This window comes from Suillus subaureus (assembly GCF_016647635.1).
Source record: "Suillus subaureus strain MN1 chromosome Unknown BJ212scaffold_126, whole genome shotgun sequence".
Classification (NCBI taxonomy): domain Eukaryota; kingdom Fungi; phylum Basidiomycota; class Agaricomycetes; order Boletales; family Suillaceae; genus Suillus; species Suillus subaureus.
This window is the reverse complement of record NW_024538682.1, coordinates 20,866-44,349: the sequence shown is the minus strand read 5'-3', so window position 1 is coordinate 44,349 and position 23,484 is coordinate 20,866. Positions and strand designations below refer to the sequence as shown.

The following is a 23,484-nucleotide window of genomic DNA, read 5'->3' as shown; positions in this document are numbered from 1 at the left end:
CAGTGGGAACTCTCCTGAGCACTTCCTGTGTTCCTCCGGAACTCTCCTGCGCTCCTCTGGATGTTTCCTGCGCTCCTCCAGAAGTCCTCTAGCGCTCTCCAGCAGAGTAGCCAGCCTCTGGAAGTCCTCCAGACTTTGTTGGACTAATCATCGGACCTCATACAAAATGAAGGACACATACTTGGGTAAGGGGCACAGCATACAAGCTGAGGCCAAGCCCCTCTGAGTCAGTCTCTCTCTCCTTTGAGCAACATGGTTCTTAACAGATGGTGGGGTTTCAATGTATTACAATACACTTACAACATGATTGACATGCTTCAATTCCCCTTTTACCACAGCATCTTCAAGTGTTCCCCCTTTTTTCTGTTACATAAATTGTTCCTATACACACATATTTTATATTTGTCAATGATATGGGCCCCAAAAGGACAAAATTTTGTGATCTGTGTCAACAGGACCTCAAACCACATGGTTGGATCACTCATTGCAAGGCCTGTGAGAAGAAGGCCAAGAAACAACAACAGAATCAACTTGTGGCAGAATCCATTTGAAGGGAAGATTTGAATGCAGCAGCAGGATGCACTCATTTGTAGCTTGGTCTATTATTCTAAGTTCTATTATACTATCTACATTGACTGACAGGCTCTTCAAATCTGAGACGAGGACATGCCAGGGACAAACATGCTGATAATGCCATGGGAAAGAGATGTAAGTACTGAACATGTTTTTTATAATTATTCTTACATTGCAACAGGACAGTGTGACATCTTACCAACTTGGAATGAGGTAGATGACAATATGGGGTACATAGGTGAGTTTTTGATTGTTATTTGTTAAAATATATTTACATTCATGAACTGCTGTCAACAGATCCTTTTCCTGATGCTGATGTCCCTGAATATGTGCAATGCACATTCCAGGTTGATGACATTTGGTGTGAATACCATCCAAGCAGCAAGACTCAACCTGAAGTCCACACATTTGATGATTTCAAATGTCATCCAACACTATTAGCATCCTCTTTGCCTAATAAGCACCCCTGGGCTCCATTCAAATTGCAACTGGAATTCAAACTTGCTGAACTTGCCCTGGAGGCTTGCTTGAACAATGAGCAGACTGACTATCTCATAAAACTTTGCAACTGGTGTACTTCCCAACAGGAGAAGTTCACATTTCAGACCCACAAGGACATTTGTGACAGGTGGGACACTGCTTCCCATCACATTACAGGGGTGAGTTTCTTCCTTTCTTTCTGATGCTCAGCTTCTGACAATTCTTAAGTTTAGTTTACTGAAGACATAATCTCAGTACCATATGATGGTACAACATGAGAGTTTGATCTGCACTGTTGGAATCTCTGGGAGTGGGCTACCAACCTCCTTCATGATTCCCAGCTCTTTCTGCATATAGTATTTGATGTACAGCACTTCTCAAAGTTTGATGGTGAGACATTTGTAAATTTTGTAAATGAACCTTACACTGCTGAAGCTTTTTGGAACACTCAAGTATGTAACACTACTATAGCAATTTCAGTCACATTCCTTACTTGATCTATTATTTTGCCTCAGTCTCAGCTACCAGAGGGTGCCAAGCCCCTCACTTTCATTCTGTATGTTGATAAGACCAAGTTATCCTCATTTGGTACCACAAAAGGCTACCCCATTATTGCCTGTCTTGCAAATCTCCCCACCAACATTTGCAATGGTCAAGGTATAGGTGGCAGCTACATTGTCAGATGGCTTCTGATTGTATGGAATATATTGTTAGTTAGTGATTAGCACTGATTCTACTTTGATACTTTTTCTAGGTGAAGGAAGAGAAAGAGCATGCTGGCAAGCTGATGTGATGATCATATTCCCACTAGGCTTGCATGGCTGTCTTTTGAGATAGGTGATGGAAAGGTAGCCCTCATATCATTCATCACACCCCTGTATGCAGCCTTCATTAGTTTCAGCTACAAAATCATTGTCTGCTCCTTAGGCCTCACTTCCCATGATGCCCACATGCACCATGCATTGCTATTCATGTTCCTGTGCCTCACACACTGTCAGTTCACCTGATAATGTGTTTAGGTGCATCAGTACATGACTGCTCTGCATCAACTGCTTTTCCCACACTCAACCTGCTTTGGACATACATTCCCATGCTCTGTGGACCCACACATTCACTCCTGCACTGTGCACATACCTGCAGTCAATTTCCCATGCCTTTGGATTACCTTACAGATGTCCCACATCAGTCCATTGTCCATCCCACCTGTTAAGGCCATACTCAAGGGCTAACAGATCCTAAGGGCTTCGGCCTCAGCTCATGCACTGTGCCCCTTACTTGAGTATTGCCCCTTATTTCAGGAAGACAAGACTAATGCATCTGGAGGGTCGGACAGGTAGCATAGCAGATCCAGATGACTTCCGGGTGCAGGATAAGTATCATAAGGCTAATCTGGACTCGTCCAGACTAGAAACTAGTGGTAGTGGCTGTTGTAGACAGAGGCGGATGCGGATAGACTATAGGAATCAATTCTAAGTCTTGGAGGGTGACAAGAGCAGTAGTACTCAGGTCTGGAGGATGGGAATGGGCAGAACTAAGTTGATATTCAAACTGAGGTGCTACAGAGAGTTACAGGAGGTTATATACTATAGGTATCTAATGGAATGATCAATCAGCAGAGTCTGAGGCTATGTATGAAGCATATGGATAGTCTATTGGTAAGTAGAAACAGATCACAAATAATGAAATGGAAATGAAGCATAGGTAACAGATCAGGGAGCAGGACAGATATACAGATAACTGAAATACCGGAGTTAGGGGATTACCAAAAGGAGATGAACACTGGTTGTGGATTTGGATGAATTATGGACTGGACCAAATGAGTGGACAGATTGGATGACAAGATGTTGGAGGGGGATAAGATGTGGATAGGATTGGAGATAAGATGTGGATTGGATCTGAGATGAGATAAGGATCAGATCTGAGATCCAGATATGCAGATATGACACCACCTCATTCATCAGGAAAAACTGTTTCTCTATATAGAAGGCCCCCTGCTATATAGCTCCCATAGTACATTATAGCATTATATAGTCTATGATCAGCTATCACAGGATATAGACCACTATGGAAATTATATAATTCTATATATCACCATAAAGTTTGGTAAGCATATTTAGAAGTAAAACAATTAAGTAAGAAGGAATCACATTTATCTAATACATTATCTGAAGTCCAATCTATAGGAACTGTTCTTCCAAAGTTAGGAACAAGCTGACAAGTCTGCCTAATGGATGATAGTGGAATAATTCTACCTGGCAATGAACTGTCTAAGGAAAGTGAGGGTTTCTTAACTGTATATAACTCATAATAGTCTTCTGCTGCAGGTTTTAATGGAGCATACCACTCAACATATGCCAAAGGGTCTTTGGTCAAAGCAGGTTGAACTAAACCATATACTTGTTGTGGTAGGCAAAACATAACTTTCAGCCTTCCAATGCATGTACCTATAGTATTGAAATTTTCATACACTGGATGACCATATATATATGAAAGCTACTCACCTTTTAAACCAGTGCATTCACAGTCAGGATCATCCATCACTACAACTGTAGCAAAGCATCCAGCTTTATGAGAAATAGGTGGTTGTGCTTTGACAATATCTGTCTCCTCCATTTGATCAAAGTTGACATCATTGCCTAATGAGTCTAGGCAGAATTTGAAACTGTGATAAATATCAATATGGCTGAAGGGAAGATTCATATATCTGAGCTGTCCACATGAATGAGGTTGAGACATAGGCATACAAGACCATCTTCACCCACAACCTCTATTCCTCTTTCTCCTGCATCTTTGAGAGGCTTCAAAGAAAATGATTCAAAGGGAGTTGTGGAAGAGTTGTTGTACCCAGAAGATACTTCTCTAGCAAATAGTTCCTCCTTTATGATCTTATCTACCAATAAATACCTTATTAGAATACAGGCATGCTGACTGGATTTGTGATGGATGGTTCTGGGCATATTGCTAAGTGTAAGATAGACTGGATATGCTGATTTGGATGCAGAAAATCTTGTAAGTGGGGTTTTGTCCATAGCAAAAATCACAGGAGCTACAGATGCTCCCTGAGGAAGTCTGTCCTACAAAAACATAAGTTAGTTATTGTCATATCCCACAATCCAGACCCACATTCCATAATATTCACACACCTTCTGAGCCTACATCCAGACCCCATATCTGACTCATTCCCAGATTCCCTTCTGCTATGTGCTTCACACCTCAGCAGGATTGACTCCATTCTAGATCTTCACTACTAGCCTGATCTGTGCACCCCTATCCTGTCCACCATATGCACATTCCATCTAGCAAGACATCAGGACCTCATCTCATCTTGAATTCAGGACTATATCCACCTCATCATATCCCGGTCCTGTATCCACCTCATCTTCCAGATCCCCAGATCTCTGGACCTCTGGATATTGTCATATCTGCATATCTGGATCTCAGATCTGATCCACATCTTATCTCCAATCCTATCCACATCTTATCTCCCTCCAACATCTTGTCATCCAATCTGTCCACTCATCCGGTCCGGTCCACAATTCATCTGAATCCACAACCAGCACTCGTCTCTTTTTGGTAATCCCCTAACTCCGGTATTTCGGCTATCTGTATATCCATCCTGCTCTCTGATCTGTTACCTATGTTTCATTTCTGTTTCATGATTTGTGATCTGTTTCTACTTACCAATAGACTACCCATATGCTTCATACATAGCCTCGGACTCTGCTGATTGATCATTCCGTTAGATACCTATAGTATATAACCTCCTGTAACTTTCTGTAGTACCTCAGTTTGAATATCATCTGAGTTCTACTCATTCCTGTCCTCCAGACTTGAGTATCCCTACTCTCGTCACCCTCCAAGACTTAGGATTGATTCCTGTAGTCTATCCGTATCTGCCTCTGTCTCCAATGGTCTATTACCATTAGTTTCTAGTCTGGACTTGTCTGGATTAGCCCTATGATACTTATCCCTCATCCGGAAGTCACCTGGATCCGCTATGCTACTCGTCCGACCTTCCAGATGTGTTAGTCTTGCCTTCCTGAAATAAGGGGCAATACTTGGGTAAGGGGCACAGTGCACAAGCTGAGGCCGAAGCCCTTCGGATCCAGTTATCCCTTGAGTATGACCTTAACAGTATTTTCAAACTCACACCTTACCAAGTATACTTACACTTCCTATGGCTCCAACCAAAACCACAAACACTCTCTGAGTGGCTGGATTAGTATCCACCTGCTGTGATTCCACTCCTATCATTGAAACCTTCAATAGCTTCTTGCAGCATTGTGTTAGCCAGCACACTACTGCTGGAAGCATCTCAGAGCTTCTGAGTCATCAACATCCAGAGACCCCTACATGGACTCCAGCCCTAGCCCCTCTGGGCCAAAGAGATCCGGATGATGATGACGTTGATCATGATACCCCTGGTGGAAACCTGCCAGATGGTAATGGTGGAAATCCAGATGATGATCCAGATGATGAAGACAATGATGATGGAGACAATGGCCTGGGTCCATAGGATTGTGTTATGGTACTCCTATCCAGAGCTATCAACAATCTTGCCCAAAACAATCATCACACCACCCTCCCTGAAGATCCTAAAGTCAAGGTCCAGGAGCTGGATGTCTTTGATGGCACTGAGCCCCAGAAACTTCGTGCATTCTTTGTCCAGTGCGAGCTTAACTTCCAGAGCAAACCCAACACTTTCCATACTGGAAGGTCTAAAGTCAACTTTGCCCAATCCTATCTCAAAGGAATGGCCCTTGAATGGTTTGAACCTGACCTCCTTTCCAATAAACATACCGATCATCCGGACTGGATGGATGACTATTCCAAATTCATGCTTGAACTTCAGACCAATTTTGGACCTCACGACCCTTCCAGAGATGCAGAAATGCAGCTCAAGCAACTCAATATGCACAACAGACAGTGCATCAACAAGTACATTGTAGAATTCCAATGACTTGCCTCGCAGGTCCGTGGATGGGGTGACAGAGCTCTACACCGACAATTCTATAATGGACTTCCTGCTCGTATCAAGGATGAAATCAGTTGCATGGGAAAACCTGGCACACTCTTGGAATACAAAACCCTTGCACAAACCATTGATGCCCACTATTGGGAATGCAAGGGAGAGATCTCCCACGAAACCAAGTCCTCCGCACCCAACCCTCCTGCCAAGTCTTCCAAATGGGCCAATGCCAACATGTCCAGATCCGGAAGCACTTCCTCCGGAAACAACAAATCCAGAAAGACAACTTCGTCCACTACCTCCACTTCTAAAGCTCCAGACCTTAACAACAAGCTGGGTAAGAACAGAAAGCTTACATCTGAAGAGCATCAGAGAAGGCTGGACAGGAAGCTCTGTCTGTTCTGTGGTGGACCTGGGCATACTGCTTGGGACTGCACAAAGTCAACTTCGTGCACTACCAAAGGTTGCACAGCTACAGTTGATCTGGAAACCAAACTGGATGCCTCGGATGAGGCGAAAAAATAATCCGCAACCCTCCTGACTCCGCACAGGATGAGGGTCGCATTGACTCAACCTGTGCAACAGAGCTACAACTCAATGCTGTTTCCCTGTCCAATCTGAACTCTCTCTGTCCATATGTTTCCATCCCTATGTATTCCGATATTTCTGACTTTCCAGCTCTTGTAGGTTGTGGTTCCTCCCATTGCTTCATAGAATCCAACTTCATCTGTAAATATAATCTACCTACCTATGCAATTCCTCCGATTCCGCTCTGTTTGTTTGATGGTACTTGTAATGCAACCATTTCTGAAGCTATAGATCTGCCCATCTGTTTCTCATCCAGTGTAGTCACCTCCGATACATTCTACATAACTCCTTTGGATTCATCCTGTCTTATCATCCTTGGATATAGCTGGCTTACCTGACACAATCCATTGATTGACTGGGTTTCGCACAGCATCGAGTTCCGGGCTTCATCTCATGGAATGCCATTGACCCCTCCAATATTGCCGCTGATACCTCCAAGCCTAACATTTCTCTAATCAACACAGTTGCCTTTTGCCGGGCCTGCAAGTTAGAAGGCTCCAAGCAGTTCAGCATCTTCCTATGTCCTTCTGGTGCCAAGATCCATTCCATATCCACTTCGTCTGATGCTCCAGATCTATCTGCGATCCCTCCGGAGTATCATGAATATGCGGATGTCTTTGACAAGGGAAAAGCCAGCCAACTTCCTCCTCATAGGCCTTATGACCTAAAGATCGACTTAGAGGAAGGTACTGCTCCACCCCTAGGCACCATATATTCCCTTTCCCCAGTTGAGCTTGAAGCTCTCCAGAAGTTCCTGGATGAAAATATCTTGTCTGGACTCCTCCGCTCCTCCTCCTCTCCACATGGAGCCCCTGTCCTGTTTGTCAAGAAGAAGGATGGCTCCCTGCATCTTTGTGTGGATTTCCATGGCCTGAACAAGATCACCAAGAAAGACTGCTATCCGTTGCCCCTCATTGCTGACCTCTTAGACTCTCTGAGCCATGCCAAAGTTTACACTAAGATCGACCTCCAGTCTGCTTACCATCTCATCCAGATCTCTTCTGGAGACGAGTGGAAGACAGCTTTCTGGACATGCTATGGCTCCTATGAATGGTTAGTTATGCCCAAGGGTCTCACCAATGCTCCAGCAGCTTTCCAGCATTTTGTCAATAGCATCTTAGAATACCTTGGTTACTGTCATATCCCATATGCCAGACATAGATCCCATCATATTCCCACGCTTTCTGGACCTGTTTCCAGACCCCATATCCGACTCATTCCTGGATCCCCTATCCTGTCCACCCTACGCACATTCCATCCAGCAAGACATCCAGACTTTACCTCCTCTTGGATTCCAGACTACATCCACCACCTCACATATCTCAGTCCTGTTTCTGCCCTGCCTTCCAGATCCCCAGATCTCCGGACCTCCGGATATTAACTGTACTATCTCTGGACCTATTCCCGCCCTCTATCCAAGATCCTGCACCTATCACCATTTAGGCATCTCCACCTTTCCAGTTCTCAGTTATCTCTGTTTCCATCTTGCTGATTGATCCTTGTACTAGTTTCATCTCCGAGTTCATTTACTTATGTTCCGTCTTACTTACCAATGTGTTTCCTCATGCTCGTACATAGCCTTACTCCTTTGCTTACTGATCCTCTCGGATAGCCTCTAGTATATAACCCCTGTACAACTACAGTAGAGTCCTCAGTCTGAATATCACCTTAGATCTGCCCAATCATCTTCTGGACTTCAGTCCATCTGAGTTTGTCCTTTTCCATAAGGCCTAGGGATGGATTCCCTAGGCCGGAATTCCGGACCTTCGTATTTGTCCCCTATGTCTCCATCCCAAGTCTAGGGATTGCTTCCCTATGCTGGAGTCTTGCCTTTCTGGCACTTACCCTCTTTCTGGACTTAGGTCCACTTCCTGTCCCTCCGACTCTACCTTATGGTAGTCTACCTCTGTTTGCTTCTACATTGGACTTCGTCCGATGTAGCCCCTATTCCTTCTGGACCTCCGGACCTCCTGTCTTCTGTACCTCTGGACGTCCTGTCCCTTGTACCTCCGGGCATCCTGTCCTTCGGATGTTCCGTCCTCCATACCTCCAGACCTCCTGTCCTCCATACTCCGAACCTCCAGACATCCTGTCCTCCAGACCTCCTATCCTTCCATCCTGTTTTCCTGTAGAAGTATTACCTTGCAGCGGGAACTCTCCTGAGCATTTCCTGCATTCCTCCGGACATTTCCCGTGCTCCTCCAGAAGTCCTCCTGCACTCTCCACCAGAGTAGCCAGCCTCCAGAAGTCCTCTGGACTTCCTTGGACCATCATCGGACTTCCTCTGAAATGAAGGGCACATACTCGGGTAAGGGGCACAGCATACAAGCTGAGGCCAAGCCCCTCTGAGTCAGTCTCTCTCTCCTTTGAGCATGGTTCTTAACAGTTACCTCCTGTCTCCAGAAGGCCTTACTATGTCATCTGATAAAGTCAGGGCTATCATTGACTGGCTGGAGCCATGGAAGGTCAAGGATGTTCAATCCTTCCTTAGATTCACAAATTTCTATCATTGTTTCATCTTCAACTACTTGGACATTGTCACTCCACTCACCCGGCTTACATGCAAGAATGTTAACTGGGACTTTTCAGAGGATTGCCAGAAATCATTTGCTGCACTCTGTTAAGAACCATGCTCAAGGGAGAGAGAGACTGACTCAGAGGGGCTTGGCCTCAGCTCATATGCTGTGCCCCTTACCCGAGTATGCGCCCTTCATTTCAGAGGAAGTTCAATGATGGTCCGATGAAGTCTGGAGGACTTCTGGAGGCTGGCTACTCTGGTGGAGAGTGCGGGAGGACTTCCGGAGGAGCGTGGGAGAGTTCCGGAGGGATGCAGGAAATGCTCAGGAGAGTTCCCGCTGCAAGGTAATACTTCTACAGGAAAACAGGATGGAAGGATAGGAGGTCCGGAGGACAGGAGGTCCGGAGGTATGGAGGATGGAATGTCTGAAGGTACGGAGGGCAGAACATCTGAAGGTACAGAGGGCAGAACGTCCGAAGGACAGGATACCTGGAGGTATGAGAGACAGGAGGTCTGTGTCATATGCCATTCTGGACTCTCAACTCTAAATCCGCTTCTCCGGATATCCGGATCCGAGATCTGGATCTCAAATGATCTGATCTATCCTTATCTCCCTTCCAGAATCCAAACCCTATATCAGTGCCCAACTCCATTTAGACTGCCCCTGTCTCTGGACTCCGGTTAACCATGTTTCCCTTTTGATTATTGATCTGTTACATACATTTCATTTCCGGTGTTCATTATTTGTGATCTGTCCTACTTACTAATAGACTTTGCATATGCTTCGTACATAGCCTTTATGTTTGCTGACTGTTTCCTATATGGTACCTACAGTATATAAACCTCCTGTAACTCTTGGAAATACTCCAGTTTGAATATCATCTTAGCTCCTGCTCATTCCTGTGTCCTCCGGACTCGAGATAAGTCTCTTGTCATATTCTGAGTCTTAGGATTGCATCCTAGACTACATTTCCGACTCTACCTTAAGGGTAGTCCATCCTCTGTTAGTTTCTAGTCCGGACTCCGTCCGGATTAGTCTTATCCGCTTGCCCAGGTAACATCTGGACGTCCATCGGATTTATCTCACGTTTCAGATCCGGACATCTGTTATCTGCCCTAGTCAAATCCCGGAAAATCCGGACGACTGTTCTAGCCCCCAGAAATTAAGGGCACATACTTGGGAAAGGGGCACAACGTACGAGCTGAGGCCAAGCCCTTGTGATCCAACCCTCCTCGAGCACGCGACCTTAACAGCCTGGAGGTCCAGAGGTCCAGAAGGAATAGGGGCTACATTGGATGAAGTCCAATGCAGAAGCAAGCAGAGGTAGACTACCCTAAGGTAGAGTCGGAGGGACAGGAAGTGGATCTAAGTCTGGAAAGAGGGTAAGTGCCAGAAAGGCAAGACTCTAGACTAGGGAAGCAATCCCTAGACTTGGGACGGAGACATAGGGGACAAATATGAAGGTCTGGAATTCCGGCCTAGGGAATCCATCCCTAGGCCTTATGGAAAAGGACAAACTCAGATGGACTGAAGTCCAGAAGATGATTGGCAAGTAGAACAGGATCTAAGATGAGAGAACAGGAACTAAGATGATATTCAGACTGAGGACTCTACTGTAGTTGTACAGGGGTTATATACTAGAGGCTATCCGAGAGGATCAGTAAGCAAAGGAGTAAGGCTATGTACGAGCATGAGGAAACACATTGGTAAGTAAGACGGAACATAAGTAAATGAACTCGGAGATGAAACTAGTACAAGGATCAATCAGCAAGACGGAAACAGAGATAACCGAGAACCGGAAATGCAGAGATGCCTAAATGGGGATAGGCGCAGGATCCAGGATGGAGGGTGGGAATAGGTCTGGAGATAGTACAGTTAATATCCGGAGGTCCAGAGATCTGGGGATCTGGAAGGCAGGGCAGAAAACAGGACTGAGATATGTGAGGTGGTGGATGTAGTCTGGAATCCAAGAGGAGGTAAAGTCCAGATGTCTTGCTGGATGGAATGTGCATAGGGTGGGCAGGATAGGGGATCCAGGAATGAGTCGGATATGGGGTCCAGAAATAGGTCCAGAAACCATGGGAATATGATGGGATCTATATCTGGCATATGGGATATGACACACTCAAGAAAGCCTTCACATCCACTCCGGTGCTTATGCACTGGATCCCGAATGTTCCTATTGTCATTAAGACCAATGCCTCTGATTATGCTATCACTGGAATACTGTCCATTGTATGTCCAGACTCAGAGCTTCATCCAGTAGTGTTCTGTTCTAGAACCCTGTCCGCTCCGGAACTCAACTATGATACCCACGACAAGGAACTCCTAGCCATATATGAAGCTTTCCGGACCTGGTGACACTACCTAGAAGGCTCATCCAAGCCTATTGATGTTGTCATGGACCACAAGAACCTTGAGTACTTCGCAACCACCAAACTCCTCTCTTGCCATCAGGCATGTTGGTCGGAGTTCCTCTACCAATTCAATCTCATCATCTGTTTCCATCCCAGAAAACTTGGAGCAAAACTGGATTCCCTCACTAGACACTGGGACGTCTACCCCAAAGAGGGGGATAAGGACTATGCTCAAGTTAACCCTCATAACTTCTGTCCGGTGTTCACATCCAAACAGTTAGCTTTGTCCCTACAAGCTTCAACCTTAGCATATCTGGTGCTCCAAGCAGCTGTACTCATGGATGTTGACCAACTACGAAACGATATCCTATCCACTTTCCCTAATGACCTTATCATGTCTGCTTGAATGTCCAGTCCTCTGGATCCCAGATGGACCACAGACGATAGTGGTTTCCTCCATTGTGACAATCGTGTATATGTCCCTGATTCCAATGACCTTTGACTTCGCATCCTCCGGAACACACATGACCATCCCCTGTCTGGACACTTTGGCCAGAACTGGACGTTAGAACTCATCCGACGTGAATATACCTGGCCTGGAATACACACCTATGTCAAAGACTATGTTAAATCATGCACCACCTGCACCTGAGCCAAGGTTCTGAGACATAAGCCATATGGATTGCTCAAACAACTCCCTGTTCTGGACAAGCCTTGGAACTCCATCTCCATGGATTTCATTGAGCAATTTCCAGACTCCTCTGGCTTCACAGCCATCCTCATCATCATAGATTGTCTATCCAAGCAGGCAATATTCATTCCAACCCATGATACTATCACCTCTCTGGACCTTGCTCACTTGTTCCTACTCCATGTGTTCTCCAAGCACAGTGTTCCATCCCATGTAACCTCGGACCGGGGAACAGAGTTCATATCCCACTTCTTCCGGTCCTTAGGAAAAGCATTAGATATGATCCTCTACTTCACATCTGGATATCATCTGGAAGGGGACAGACAAACTGAGTGTGCCAATCAAACCCTAGAACAATACCTCCGGATCTACTGTAACTATCAGCAGGATAACTGGTCGGAACTACTCCCCTTGGCTGAATTTGCATACAACAACGCTCTGAGTGCTACCACTGGAGTCTTGCCCTTCTTCGCCAACAAGGGACACCATCCAAACATATCCATCCACCTGGAATGTGACCTTTCCTCTGTCTGTGCACAGGAGTATGCCATAGACTTCAATGAGCTTCACCAATTCCTCCGAGAAGAAATGACCCACGCACAAGAACATTATCAAGGACCTGCGGATGCAAGGCGGATACCAGCCCCAGACTTCAAGGTTGGAGACCAAGTCTTTGTCAAAGCAAAGTACTTCTGTTCCACTCACCCTTCCAAGAAGCTCTCAGAAAAGAACTTAGGTCCTTTTGACATTATATCCTGTCCCGGATCGCATTCCTTCACCATCCAACTCCCAGAATCCATGCGCTCAGTACATCTGGTCTTCCATGTCTCCCAACTAGAACCTGCAGTTCCAAACACCATCCCTAATCGTATCCAACCACCCCCACCTCCAATAGAAGTCAATGGAGAACCAGAATATGAGATATCCAAAATCCTAGACTCTAAGTTGGACCACCAGAGACAACAATGTCAGCTTCTCTACCTCGTCTGGTAGTCTGGATATGAAGGGACAGATGAAGAGATGTCCTGGTTACTAGCCACGGAACTTGGAAATGCATTGGACCTAGTTTCAGTATTTCACTCTTCATATCCAGACAAACCTGGTCCAATTTCTGGATCCTCTAGCCTCCTCCTCAACATCCTTGTCAGCATCATCTGGAGTAGAGGCATCCACAATCCAGAATCCATTCCGGATCCCCTCCAGGAGGATGGACTGGAAGTCCCTCTGCTGCTGGATGAAGTCCTCCATGTTAGTATTCATCCACTCCATCACTAACCTACTCCCTTCCACAGCTCCAATACTCTCCTGGAGAAGCCCATTGGTCTGGGCCAGTTCCACTACTATGCTGTTGGCAGCAGCAACCCAGGCCTGGTCATCATACTCCACACTCCCCTCATCCATCTCTATTCCGGTCTGTAGATTGGAGGCTTCTTCCACTTCTGGTTCCTCAGGGGTAGGGCTCCTCTGATGTCTCTTACCCTTGGATTTCTGAGATGGAGTCACCACAGTGTGCTGCCTCTTCTGCCTCGGTTCCCTGGGCTTGTCCGCACTTCTGGGACAGGAGGCCCTATCTATCCTGCAGATGTCGCAAGACTTGATCTATCTGGATATCAGTACACCCAGTTCTGGACGTCTGAGACAAGGAATATCTCACCAGTGCATTAGACTTAGCATCCTCCCAGGAGCACACCTTACTCTTATTGACACAACGAGTGCAGGGAGCATCCTGAGCTCTAGAGTCTTGCCTTTCTGGCACTTACCCTCTTTCCAGACTTAGGTCCACTTCCTGTCCCTCTGACTCTACCTTAGGGTAGTCTACCTCTGTGTGCTTCTGCATTGGACTTCGTCCGATGTAGCCCCTATTCCTTCTGGACCTCTGGACCTCCTGTCTTCTGTACCTCCAGACCTCCTGTCCCTCATACCTCCAGGCATCCTGTCCTTCGGATGTTCCGCCCTCCGTACCTTTGGATGTTCTGTCCTCCATACCTCCAGACCTCCTGTCCTCCATACTCCAGACCTCTGGACATCCTATCCTTCCATCCTGTTTTCCTGTAGAAGTATTACCTTGCAGTGGGAACTCTCCTGAGCATTTCCTGCATTCCTCCAGAACTCTCCCGCGCTCTTCCGGACATTTCCTGCGCTCCTCTGGAAGTCTTCCCGCACTCTCCACCAGAGTAGCCAGCCTCCGGAAGTCCTCCGGACTTTGTTGGACCATCATCAGACTTCCTCTGAAATGAAGGGCACATACTCGGGTAAGGGGCACAGCGTACAAGCTGAGGCCAAGCCCCTCTGAGTCAGTCTCTCTCTCCTTTGAGCATGGTTCTTAACAATGACAGTGAGTCATCAATTGTTCTCTTCACAAGGCTAGAGACATTGGCAGTGACAAGCTCCAATGAAAGTACCTGCTAAAGAGGAGAGCTTGCTTAGGGCTCAAAGAGTAGGCAGTATGAACCAAGTAGATTCAAGTTAGAGAATACAAGTGCTACCCATAAGGTATATATACCATTGGAAGGGATAAGGGCAGGTCTGCCATATTAGTGGTAAGGGTAGAGGGTGAATGAGTCACAATGAGTCAAGATACCAAAGTAAGTAGAAAGTACCAGTTGAGCAGTAAGGGTAAAGGGGACATGAGTCATGGCAAGTCATGATGAGTCAGAATACTATAGTAAGTAAGAAGTACTGGTTGGGTGGTAAGGGCGTAGGGTCGGTGAGTCATTGGATGAACCAAAGATAAGGTACAACTGACAGAATGGTTGGTGAATGATCAAGAGAAAAGGGGCAATTGCCTGAAGAGGAAGGAGTCCAGTGAGTGTGTGAGGGAGGAAAATGAATAGGGGCTAAACAAGCAGATGTTATTGTAACACCTCTGCCTCCTCCTCCTCCTCCTCCTCCTCCTTCCCATCTCCATCTCCATCTTCAAGGCACAGAGGATCATCACCAGTTGCAGCAGCATGCCACCGACATAACTGTAATCTTTGAGCACCATGGTTACATTTATCACCAGGGTTAGTAGTCTATGCATGTTCTTTTCTGGTTTTTTCCTCCCAGCCCTAAAGGAGTCTTGATAATGATATTTTTTGGTGTGTCATTAGAAGTGGTATGTCGTTTGCTGCTGGCCTGACACATTATATCCACAGGATGAATGGTGGCCCTGGCTGCTCCTCCTTTGAAGGTTTGCTGCAAGAGAATGCAGTAAGCCTTGTTTTTGACAGTGAGACTCATTGAACAAAGTTTGAAGCTGCTCAGTGGGTCCTGGGATCAGGTCAAACCAACAGTGAATCAATAGAGCTAGACCAGCCTCTCCTTCATCCTTTCAGTGCAGCAACCTGTAGGCTTGGAACAGGATTTTCCCAAGGTGTCCCAAATGCACAGAATGAGGATGATGTTACTGCTCGACTCATCAGCTTCATGCAGCAGATCCTTGAGCTCTTTTTGGAACAAGTCAAAGGCAAAATGCAACTGTATCTAAAGGGTGAAAATGCATATTGATTGTATTCAGTATGCTAGGACATATGTGCCTTGTGAGCCAGAAGTTATTTTCTTTGAATATGACTTTTGAGAGACTGATGAAGATATCGCAAATGATATCTAGGAGAACCCCATTCAATTGGACCTCTCATTGCAAGGAATCTACTTACACCAAATGGACTCATGTCACAAGGATGCTATACATGCACCCATTGACACCAAGTAGTCAGAATGCTCCAATATCAATGTCTTCCTCAATGGAGACAGCAGCTTGCCTCCTGCCTTCACTGTCACAACACTGAGTGTTATTGAGAAGAACTACTGGACTGTCACCAATGCACATGACACCCCCCTTGTCATATGCCATTCCAGACTCTCAACTCTAAATCTGCTTCTCTGGATATCCGGATCCGAGATCCAGATCTCAAATGATCTGATCTATCTTTATCTCCCTTCCGGAATCCAAACCCTATATCAGCGCTCAACCCCATTTAGACTGCCCCTGTCTCCGGACTTCAGTTAACCATGTTTCCCTTTTGATTATTGATCTGTTACATACATTTCATTTCTGGTGTTCATTATTTGTGATCCATCCCACTTACTAATAGACTCTGCATATGCTTCATACATAGCCTTTATGTTTGCTGACTGTTTCCTATATGATACCTACAGTATATAAACCTCCTGTAACTCTCGGAAATACTCCAGTTCGAATATCATCTCAGTTCCTGCTCATTCCTGTGTCCTCCAGACTCGAGATAAGTCTCTTGTCATATTCTGAGTCTTAGGATTGCATCCTAGACTACATTTCCGACTCTACCTCAGGGTAGTCCATCCTCTGTTAGTTTCTAGTCCGGATTTCGTCCGGATTAGTCTTGTTCTAGCCCCCGGAAATTAAGGGCACATACTCAGGAAAGGGGCACAGCATACGAGCTGAGGCCAAGCCCTTGTGATCCGACCCCCTCGAGCACACGACCTTAACACCCCTCCCCCTCGCGCATGCACACACCTTAGATAAATTGTGCTCTATGCATTTGTATCATTGCCATGGGGAGGAAGAATGGCGAAATCACCATCCCAAAATTACCTGCCCTATATGGTTGCAATAAACAAAGATATTTCATTAGCCCAATCCGGCTGATGCTACATACAGTACATACTTACTTTCTGCAAGTATCTCAATCATTTTTCAAGCCTCTTTTGTGCAAGCCATGCTGTCATGGTATTCAAAGCACCAAAGTTTAGTGGTTTTTTGTGATCAAGTCTGACTTTGGACTTGATTCGCCACTTCTACAGAGTCACTTAAAAGTCATGTGTGTTGAAAATGAGTGGTCAGTTTTTGCACTTTCAATGACTTGCTCTCTGAGTCATGCTAGCAGTCAGGCAGTAGCAAGTTCAACATCTGCTTGTCAGCACACTTGTGTGCAAACTGCTGCATTTCTACTTGGTAGAGTCTGTCCAAGCCTACCTGATGTCAACAACAAAGACTTAAACTGCACAAACACTGTTCAGCATTTTTATGAAGGACTTGGAATCACTGACCACTCCAAAGTCATGGTGGAAACAGCTACTGCACAATGGTACCAGGCTCCTGAGCTTGAGAAAGGTAAGTTGAGCATGTGCATACTAGTGACTCAAGTCAGAATGCTCACAGTAGAGTTGTTCTAGTCGAATTTAGAGTGCCATTGCATACCTTGGACAAAATCAAATCAGTCACATACATGGACAGATCACACTCCAAATCAGATTCTCGGTGAGATATATTTGACTCCATCAAAGCTATGATGGATGTTCCAGAGCTGTATGAACACTTGGGCTGGTGCTTATCTACCGCACACCACATGGACCCACCCCATTGGCTTTTGACTGCACATGATATCAATAGCGCCTTCAAGGCCACAAGGGAGGAGCACAGCAGCTCTGGGAGGAGAAAGAAAAAAGTTGTGATTGAAATTCTCAATACTGTACATGTCATTTTTGATACCTGCAAGTGGTTTGTGGGACATGACCATCATGACATTGCAGGCACCCGCACTGAAAGAAAAACTATCACAATGAAAGGCCACCACATTATCTTCTATAAGCGAGCAGAAGCAGTCATCACACTTACTGTATACAAAAGAGTTCAACAATGTCAAGAACAAGTTGCGGTGCTTGGAGCATCCAGGAGATAATACCTTCTGTTGGGTTGATGTCACACAGCTAAATGCTCCACACTATCCACTGTGTACACAGGACCTGCAGGAGTGGGCCAAATACTTGGTATGTGCATACTCTTTTGCCTGCTGCAAAGCATGTTAATGATGTTCATTGAATGATCATAGCACCAGACTCAAGATCCTGACAATGCATGTGTCACACTACCCAGCACTGTCTATTGTGATGAAATTTGGAAGTCACATAAGGAATGCTCCGCATCATCACTCCAGAGAGTGCCCACCGAGGTCATGTCTCCCATTCAAATCCACAATCATATTCATCTCTCATCCTCTGTCAATGACATGGCAATCTCTGATGGAACACTTTCAAGATGACAAGGACACCCTACTACTCTTCCTCCCCCACTCAAGTGGATGTATGCCCTTCACATGGAGAGTGACAATGAATTAAGTGATGACGAACCACTGCGAGATATTAAGGACATCCTCACCAGTGCCTACTCTCACTACCCTACCATGAACTTTCCCCAGTATATTGGTAAACTGAAGGATCATGGTGTGCTATATTTACTGACCACAGCTCATTTCACTACTGGATTCTATGAGAAACAAATTGGCATGTTGGAAGGAGCTGCATATACTTTTCAGAGTTGTGTTTCTAAAGCTTACATCAAGGCAGAATGTGCAAAGGGGAGAAACCTCTCAAGCAACTTCTCCTCTCTCTCTTCATTATGCCCAGTGTCCTTCAGGGAGATCTGTTAAGGTCATACTCAAGGGATAACTGGATCTGAAGGGCTTCGGCCTCAGCTCATGCGCTGTGCCCCTTATTTCAGGAAGGCAAGACTAACGCGTCTGGAAGGTCAGACGAGTATCATAACGGGTCCAGATGACTTCCAGATGCGGGATAGGTATTGTAGGGCTAATCCAGATGAGTCCAGACTAGAAACTAACAGTAATGGACCATTGGAGACAGAGGTGGATACGGATAGACTATAGGAATCAATCCCAAGTCTCGGAGGGTGATGAGAGTAGAGATACTCAAGTCCGGAGGACAGGAATGAGTAGAACTAAGATGATATTCGAACTGAGGTACTACAGAAAGTTACAGGAGGTTATATACTATAGGTATCTAACAGAATGATCAATCAGCAGAGTCCAAGGCTATGATATACAGATAACTGAAATACCGGAGTTAGGGGGTTACTGAAAGGAGACAAGCGCTGGTTGTGGAGATAAGATGTGGATAGGATCGGAGATAAGATGTGGATCTGAGATGAGATAAGGGTCGGATCTGAGATCTGGATATGCGGATATGACAGGGACTCGGTATTTGGTATTTGGTATTCGGGGATTCCTTTTGATGCAGGGATGACATTCCCCGAGCAGCAGGGGAAATCAGGTTGAGATGCAACCATAGGGTCTCCATGATCTCACCATTGATCCGACCAATGCCTTCAATAAAATTCAACGCATATTGGACATAGCAGCTGTCCTGATTCACTCCACTCAGTTGACTTCTGGAAGACATAGGGCATGTCAACCACAGACACAGAAGCTCATGGAAAATGAAATTTCGGAGTTGAAGACCTACCTTCCTGAGTGGACTTTGGCAAAACAGAAAGAGAGGTGAGCAGTTTTCACTGCCATAGCTAGGGCTGCTAGGTTATTTGCTCCTAAGGTCGACCAAGCACAATGGAAGAAGAGGAAGCAGGTGATTCATCCTTGCTGTGTTGAAAAACTAAAATTTTAATATCTTATTCTTCCATCAATGCTCAGATATACAAGACTTGGTTGTTCAACAACAGGAACAAGAAGGAAAGGAAGGACATGATAAAATATGGGAGGAATGGACCCCTAGGATGGTGATCTACCAGTGGAACCGGGAAGAGGTGCTAAAGAGGATCGAGGACAAGTCCAGGGCAAAGCCAGGAGGTCCTGGTATGTTCAAGCATTATCAGGCGGCTGTGAAGAGAGTCATGGCTGAATTGTCCAACAATGAGTTGGAGAAGGCAAAGGAAACAGCCGAAGAATGGTCCAACAACTTTCCTCCTCCTGAGATACAGGCACAAGTCACTTGTAAGAAGGGACCTGCATGCTCCTATTCATTTTCCCTTCATTACTGTGTATTATGTCACGAGCTGCATATGCTGCTGCTAGACCTATCTCTGACTCATACCTTGTATTACATCGCAATCACTGTTGCTGTTGCTAGATGGTCTATTCTTGCTATCGCTTACGCATCCTTTATCTCTGACTCCTTCTGTTCTCATACCTGCCCTAAATTCTCACTTCTGGTGGAGCAATTGTTTGGACCATCTGTGTGTACTTTCTTTTTCTCTCTCATTGGACTCAATTGACACTGTGCACCAGGGTGCAGAAATTGTGCAGCTAATACTAGACCACAGGAAACTTCAGTCACCAGACATCATTTCACAATTGTCAATTCAAAACCCAAAGAGTTGGGAGATTTCTTCTGATCTCTAACTGTTGCTAATGGCACAGCTCATACACTGTGCCCCTTACCTGAGTATGGGCCCTTCATTTCAGATGAGGTCTGATGATGGTCTGACAGAGTCTGGAGGACTTCTGGAGGCTGGCTACTCTGGTGGAGTGCTAGAGGACTTCCAGAGGAGTGCAGGAAATGTCCAGAGGAGTGTGGGAGAGTTCCAGAGGAATGCAGGAAGTGCTCAGGAGCTGAGTACTGATATCAGTGTGATTCTTGAAAGCTTGGCAGCGTTAAGGTCACATGCTCAAGGGGGTTGGATCACAAGGGCTTGGCCTCAGCTCATACGCCGTGCCCCTTTCCCAAGTATGTGCCCTTAACTTCCAGGGGCTAGAGCAGTTGTCCGGAGTTTCCAGGATTTGACCTAGGGCAGACAACAGACGTCTGGATCTGAAATGTGAGGTGAATCCGATGGATGTCTGGATGTTACCTGGACAAGCGGATAAGACTAATCTGGACAAAGTCCAGACTAGAAACTAACAGAGAATAGACTACCCTAAGGTAGAGCCAGAGATGTAGTCTAGGATGCAATCCTAAGACTTGGAATATGACAAGAGACTTGGCTTGAGTCCAGAGGACACAGGAATGAGCAGGAGCTAAGATGATATTTGAACTGAAGTATTTCCGAGAGTTACAGGAGGTTTATATACTGTAGGTATCATATAGGAAACAGTCAGCAAACACAAAGGCTATGTATGAAGCATATGCAAAGTCTATTAGTAAGTAGGACAGATCACAAATAATGAACACCAGAAATGAAATGTATGTAATGGATCAGTAATCAGAAGGGAAATATGGTTAACCAGAGTCCAGAGACAGGGGCAGTCTAAATGGGGTTGGGCGCTGATATAGGGTTTGGATTCCGGAAGGGAGATAAAGATAGATCAGATCATTTGAGATCTGGATCTTGGATCCAGATATCCAGAGAAGCAGATTTAGAGTTGAGAGTCCAGAATGGCATATGACATCAATCCTAAGTCTCGGAGGGTGACAAGAGTAGAGATACTCAGGTCCAGAGGACAGGAATGAGCAGAACTAAGTTGATATTTGAACTGAGGTGTTACAGAGAGTTACAGGAGGTTATATACTATAGGTATCTAACAGAATGATCAATCAGCAGGGTCCGAGGCTATGTATGAAGCATATGGATGGTCTATTGGTAAATAGAAACGGATCACAAATAATGAAATGGAAATGAAGCATAGGTAATGGATCAGTGAGCAGGACAGATATACTGATAACTGAAATACTGGAGTTAGGGGATTACCAAAAGGAAATGAGTGCTAGTTGTGGATTGGGATGAGTTGTGGACCAGACCAGACGAGTGGACAGATTGAATGACGAGATGTTGGAGGGGGATAAGATGTGGATAGGATCAGAGATAAGATAAGGATCGGATCTGAGATCTGGATATGCAGATATGACAATCCTGACCATAAAGTTCAAAGTACGCCACCTGAAAAGCCATCTGCATGAATGCATCTGGGCTGAAACAATGACTTGTGATGAAATTCTTTCCATAACCCTTGAACTCGAGCGCCTGACAATCATTCTGACATATAAGGTCACTCAGCCATGTCTCAGCATACCAAATGCTGACTTCAATTGAAGGAGTCAGGGTCCCATCCTCCGTTAGTTTCTAGTCCAGACTCCATCCGGATTAGTCTTATCTGCTTGCCCAGGTAACATCCGGACGTCTGTCAGATTTATCTCACGTTTCAGATCTGGACATCCGTTATCTGCCCTAGTCAAATCCTGGAAACTCCGGATGACTGTTCTAGCCCCCAGAAATTAAGGGCACATACTCAGGAAAGGGGCACAGCATACGAGCTGAGGCCAAGCCCTTGTGATCCGACCCCCTTGAGCACATGAGCTTAACAGAGAACACCAATAGCTGTATGAGCAACCTTTATGAGTTGCAGTTAGAGCAAGTAGTTAAGTATTATTCAATAAGTCCTAAAAGCCAGAGGTCAAGAGGTGTGAGGAAAAAAAGTTTTGGGCAGATCTTCTCCCCCTCCCTGTCTAAGGTAGGGTGAGTGAAGTTTAAGACATGAGTCATGCAGTTCTGACCTAGGAGGTAAACAAAGAGGAGCAGGAGTGAGCTGTGGGTCTGTAGAATATGATGATGAAAGGTTGAAATCAGGGGGTGTGAGCCAATAAAAGTTATGGGTGGACCTTCTCCTCCTCTCTCTCTAAACCACACAGACTGAAGTTGAAGGCATAAGTCATGTGGTTTTGACCTGGGAGGCGAAGAAAGTAGTGTGGGAGTGAGCTGTATGTCTATAGAGTAGGAGGACAAAAGATGGAGGTCAGGAGTTGTGATAGAACAAAGATGTGAGTGAATTACCTCCCTCTCCCTCTCTAAGCCACCCAGACTGAAGTTCCTGGGTATAGGTCAAGCAGTTTTGGCCCGGGAGACCAAAAAGTGGTACAGGAGCCAGCTGTGGGTCTGTAGAGTAGGATGACAAAAGATGGAGGTCAGGAGTTGCAATAGAAAAAAGATGTGAGTGGATCACATCCCAGCCTCCTTGAAGACCAAGAAGGACAGAGATGAGGGCATAACTCAGCAAGTACTGAACCATTGGGCAAAATTCTTGATATGGGAGCATTGTGGGCTGTGACTTTCGCAGCCCAGGATGTGTTGAGTCCTCAAGGGAGCATGGTGAGGAGGGATGAGTGGAAGAAGGTGGTCCAGTGGGTGTGAGAACTTAAGAAGGTGATGGTACCTTTGGGTCAACAATTACTCAACTGTTACTCAACATTAAGGAACTGGACTTTTTTGTGGGACATTGTATTAAGAACCATGCTCAAAGGAGAGAGAGACTGACTCAGAGGGGCTTGGCCTCAGCTTGTACACTGTGCCCCTTACCAGAGTATGTGCCCTTCATTTCAGAGGAAGTCTGATGATGGTCTGACAAAGTCTGGAGGATGGAAGGATAGGAGGTCCAGAGGACAGGAGGACAGGATGTCCAGAGGTCTGGAGTATGGAGGACAGGAGGTCCGGAGGTATGGAAGATGGAACGTCCGAAGGTATGGAGGGCAGAATGTCCAAAGGACAGGATGCCTGGAGGTATGAGGGACAGGACATCCAGAGGTACAGAGGACAGGAGGTCCGGAGGTCCGGAAGGAATAGGGGCTACATCGGACAAAGTCTGATGTAGAAGCAAACAGAGGTAG

General features: G+C 45.7%; 4 protein-coding genes across 4 annotated transcripts; 2 read left to right on the top strand and 2 right to left on the bottom strand.

Moving 5' to 3' along the window:
- Positions 1-1,046: 1,046 nt before the first annotated feature.
- On the top strand, positions 1,047-1,550 carry BJ212DRAFT_1287660 (uncharacterized protein; the record flags this gene model as incomplete). Its single annotated transcript, XM_041331998.1, is given in 3 exon segments — positions 1,047-1,232; positions 1,287-1,320; positions 1,333-1,550. Coding segments are annotated over 3 exon segments (438 nt in total), but the record flags the coding sequence as incomplete, so codon positions are not given.
- A 2,199-nt stretch (positions 1,551-3,749) lies between these two features.
- Positions 3,750-4,121, bottom strand: BJ212DRAFT_1287672 (uncharacterized protein; the record flags this gene model as incomplete). Its single annotated transcript, XM_041331999.1, has 1 exon — positions 3,750-4,121. A coding segment is annotated over one exon (372 nt), but the record flags the coding sequence as incomplete, so codon positions are not given.
- Positions 4,122-14,744: 10,623 nt separating this feature from the next.
- On the top strand, positions 14,745-15,666 carry BJ212DRAFT_1305403 (uncharacterized protein; the record flags this gene model as incomplete). The annotated part of the gene is made up of 5 exons (XM_041333753.1): positions 14,745-14,762; positions 14,855-14,884; positions 14,954-14,982; positions 15,315-15,369; positions 15,409-15,666. 5 exons carry the CDS (start codon positions 14,745-14,747, stop codon positions 15,664-15,666), a joined length of 390 nt encoding a protein of 129 aa, XP_041185817.1.
- A 6,583-nt stretch (positions 15,667-22,249) lies between these two features.
- On the bottom strand, positions 22,250-22,916 carry BJ212DRAFT_1488138 (uncharacterized protein; the record flags this gene model as incomplete). Its single annotated transcript, XM_041341348.1, has 4 exons — positions 22,250-22,325; positions 22,378-22,417; positions 22,483-22,587; positions 22,655-22,916. 4 exons carry the CDS (start codon positions 22,914-22,916, stop codon positions 22,250-22,252), a joined length of 483 nt encoding a protein of 160 aa, XP_041185816.1.
- Positions 22,917-23,484: the final 568 nt, after the last annotated feature.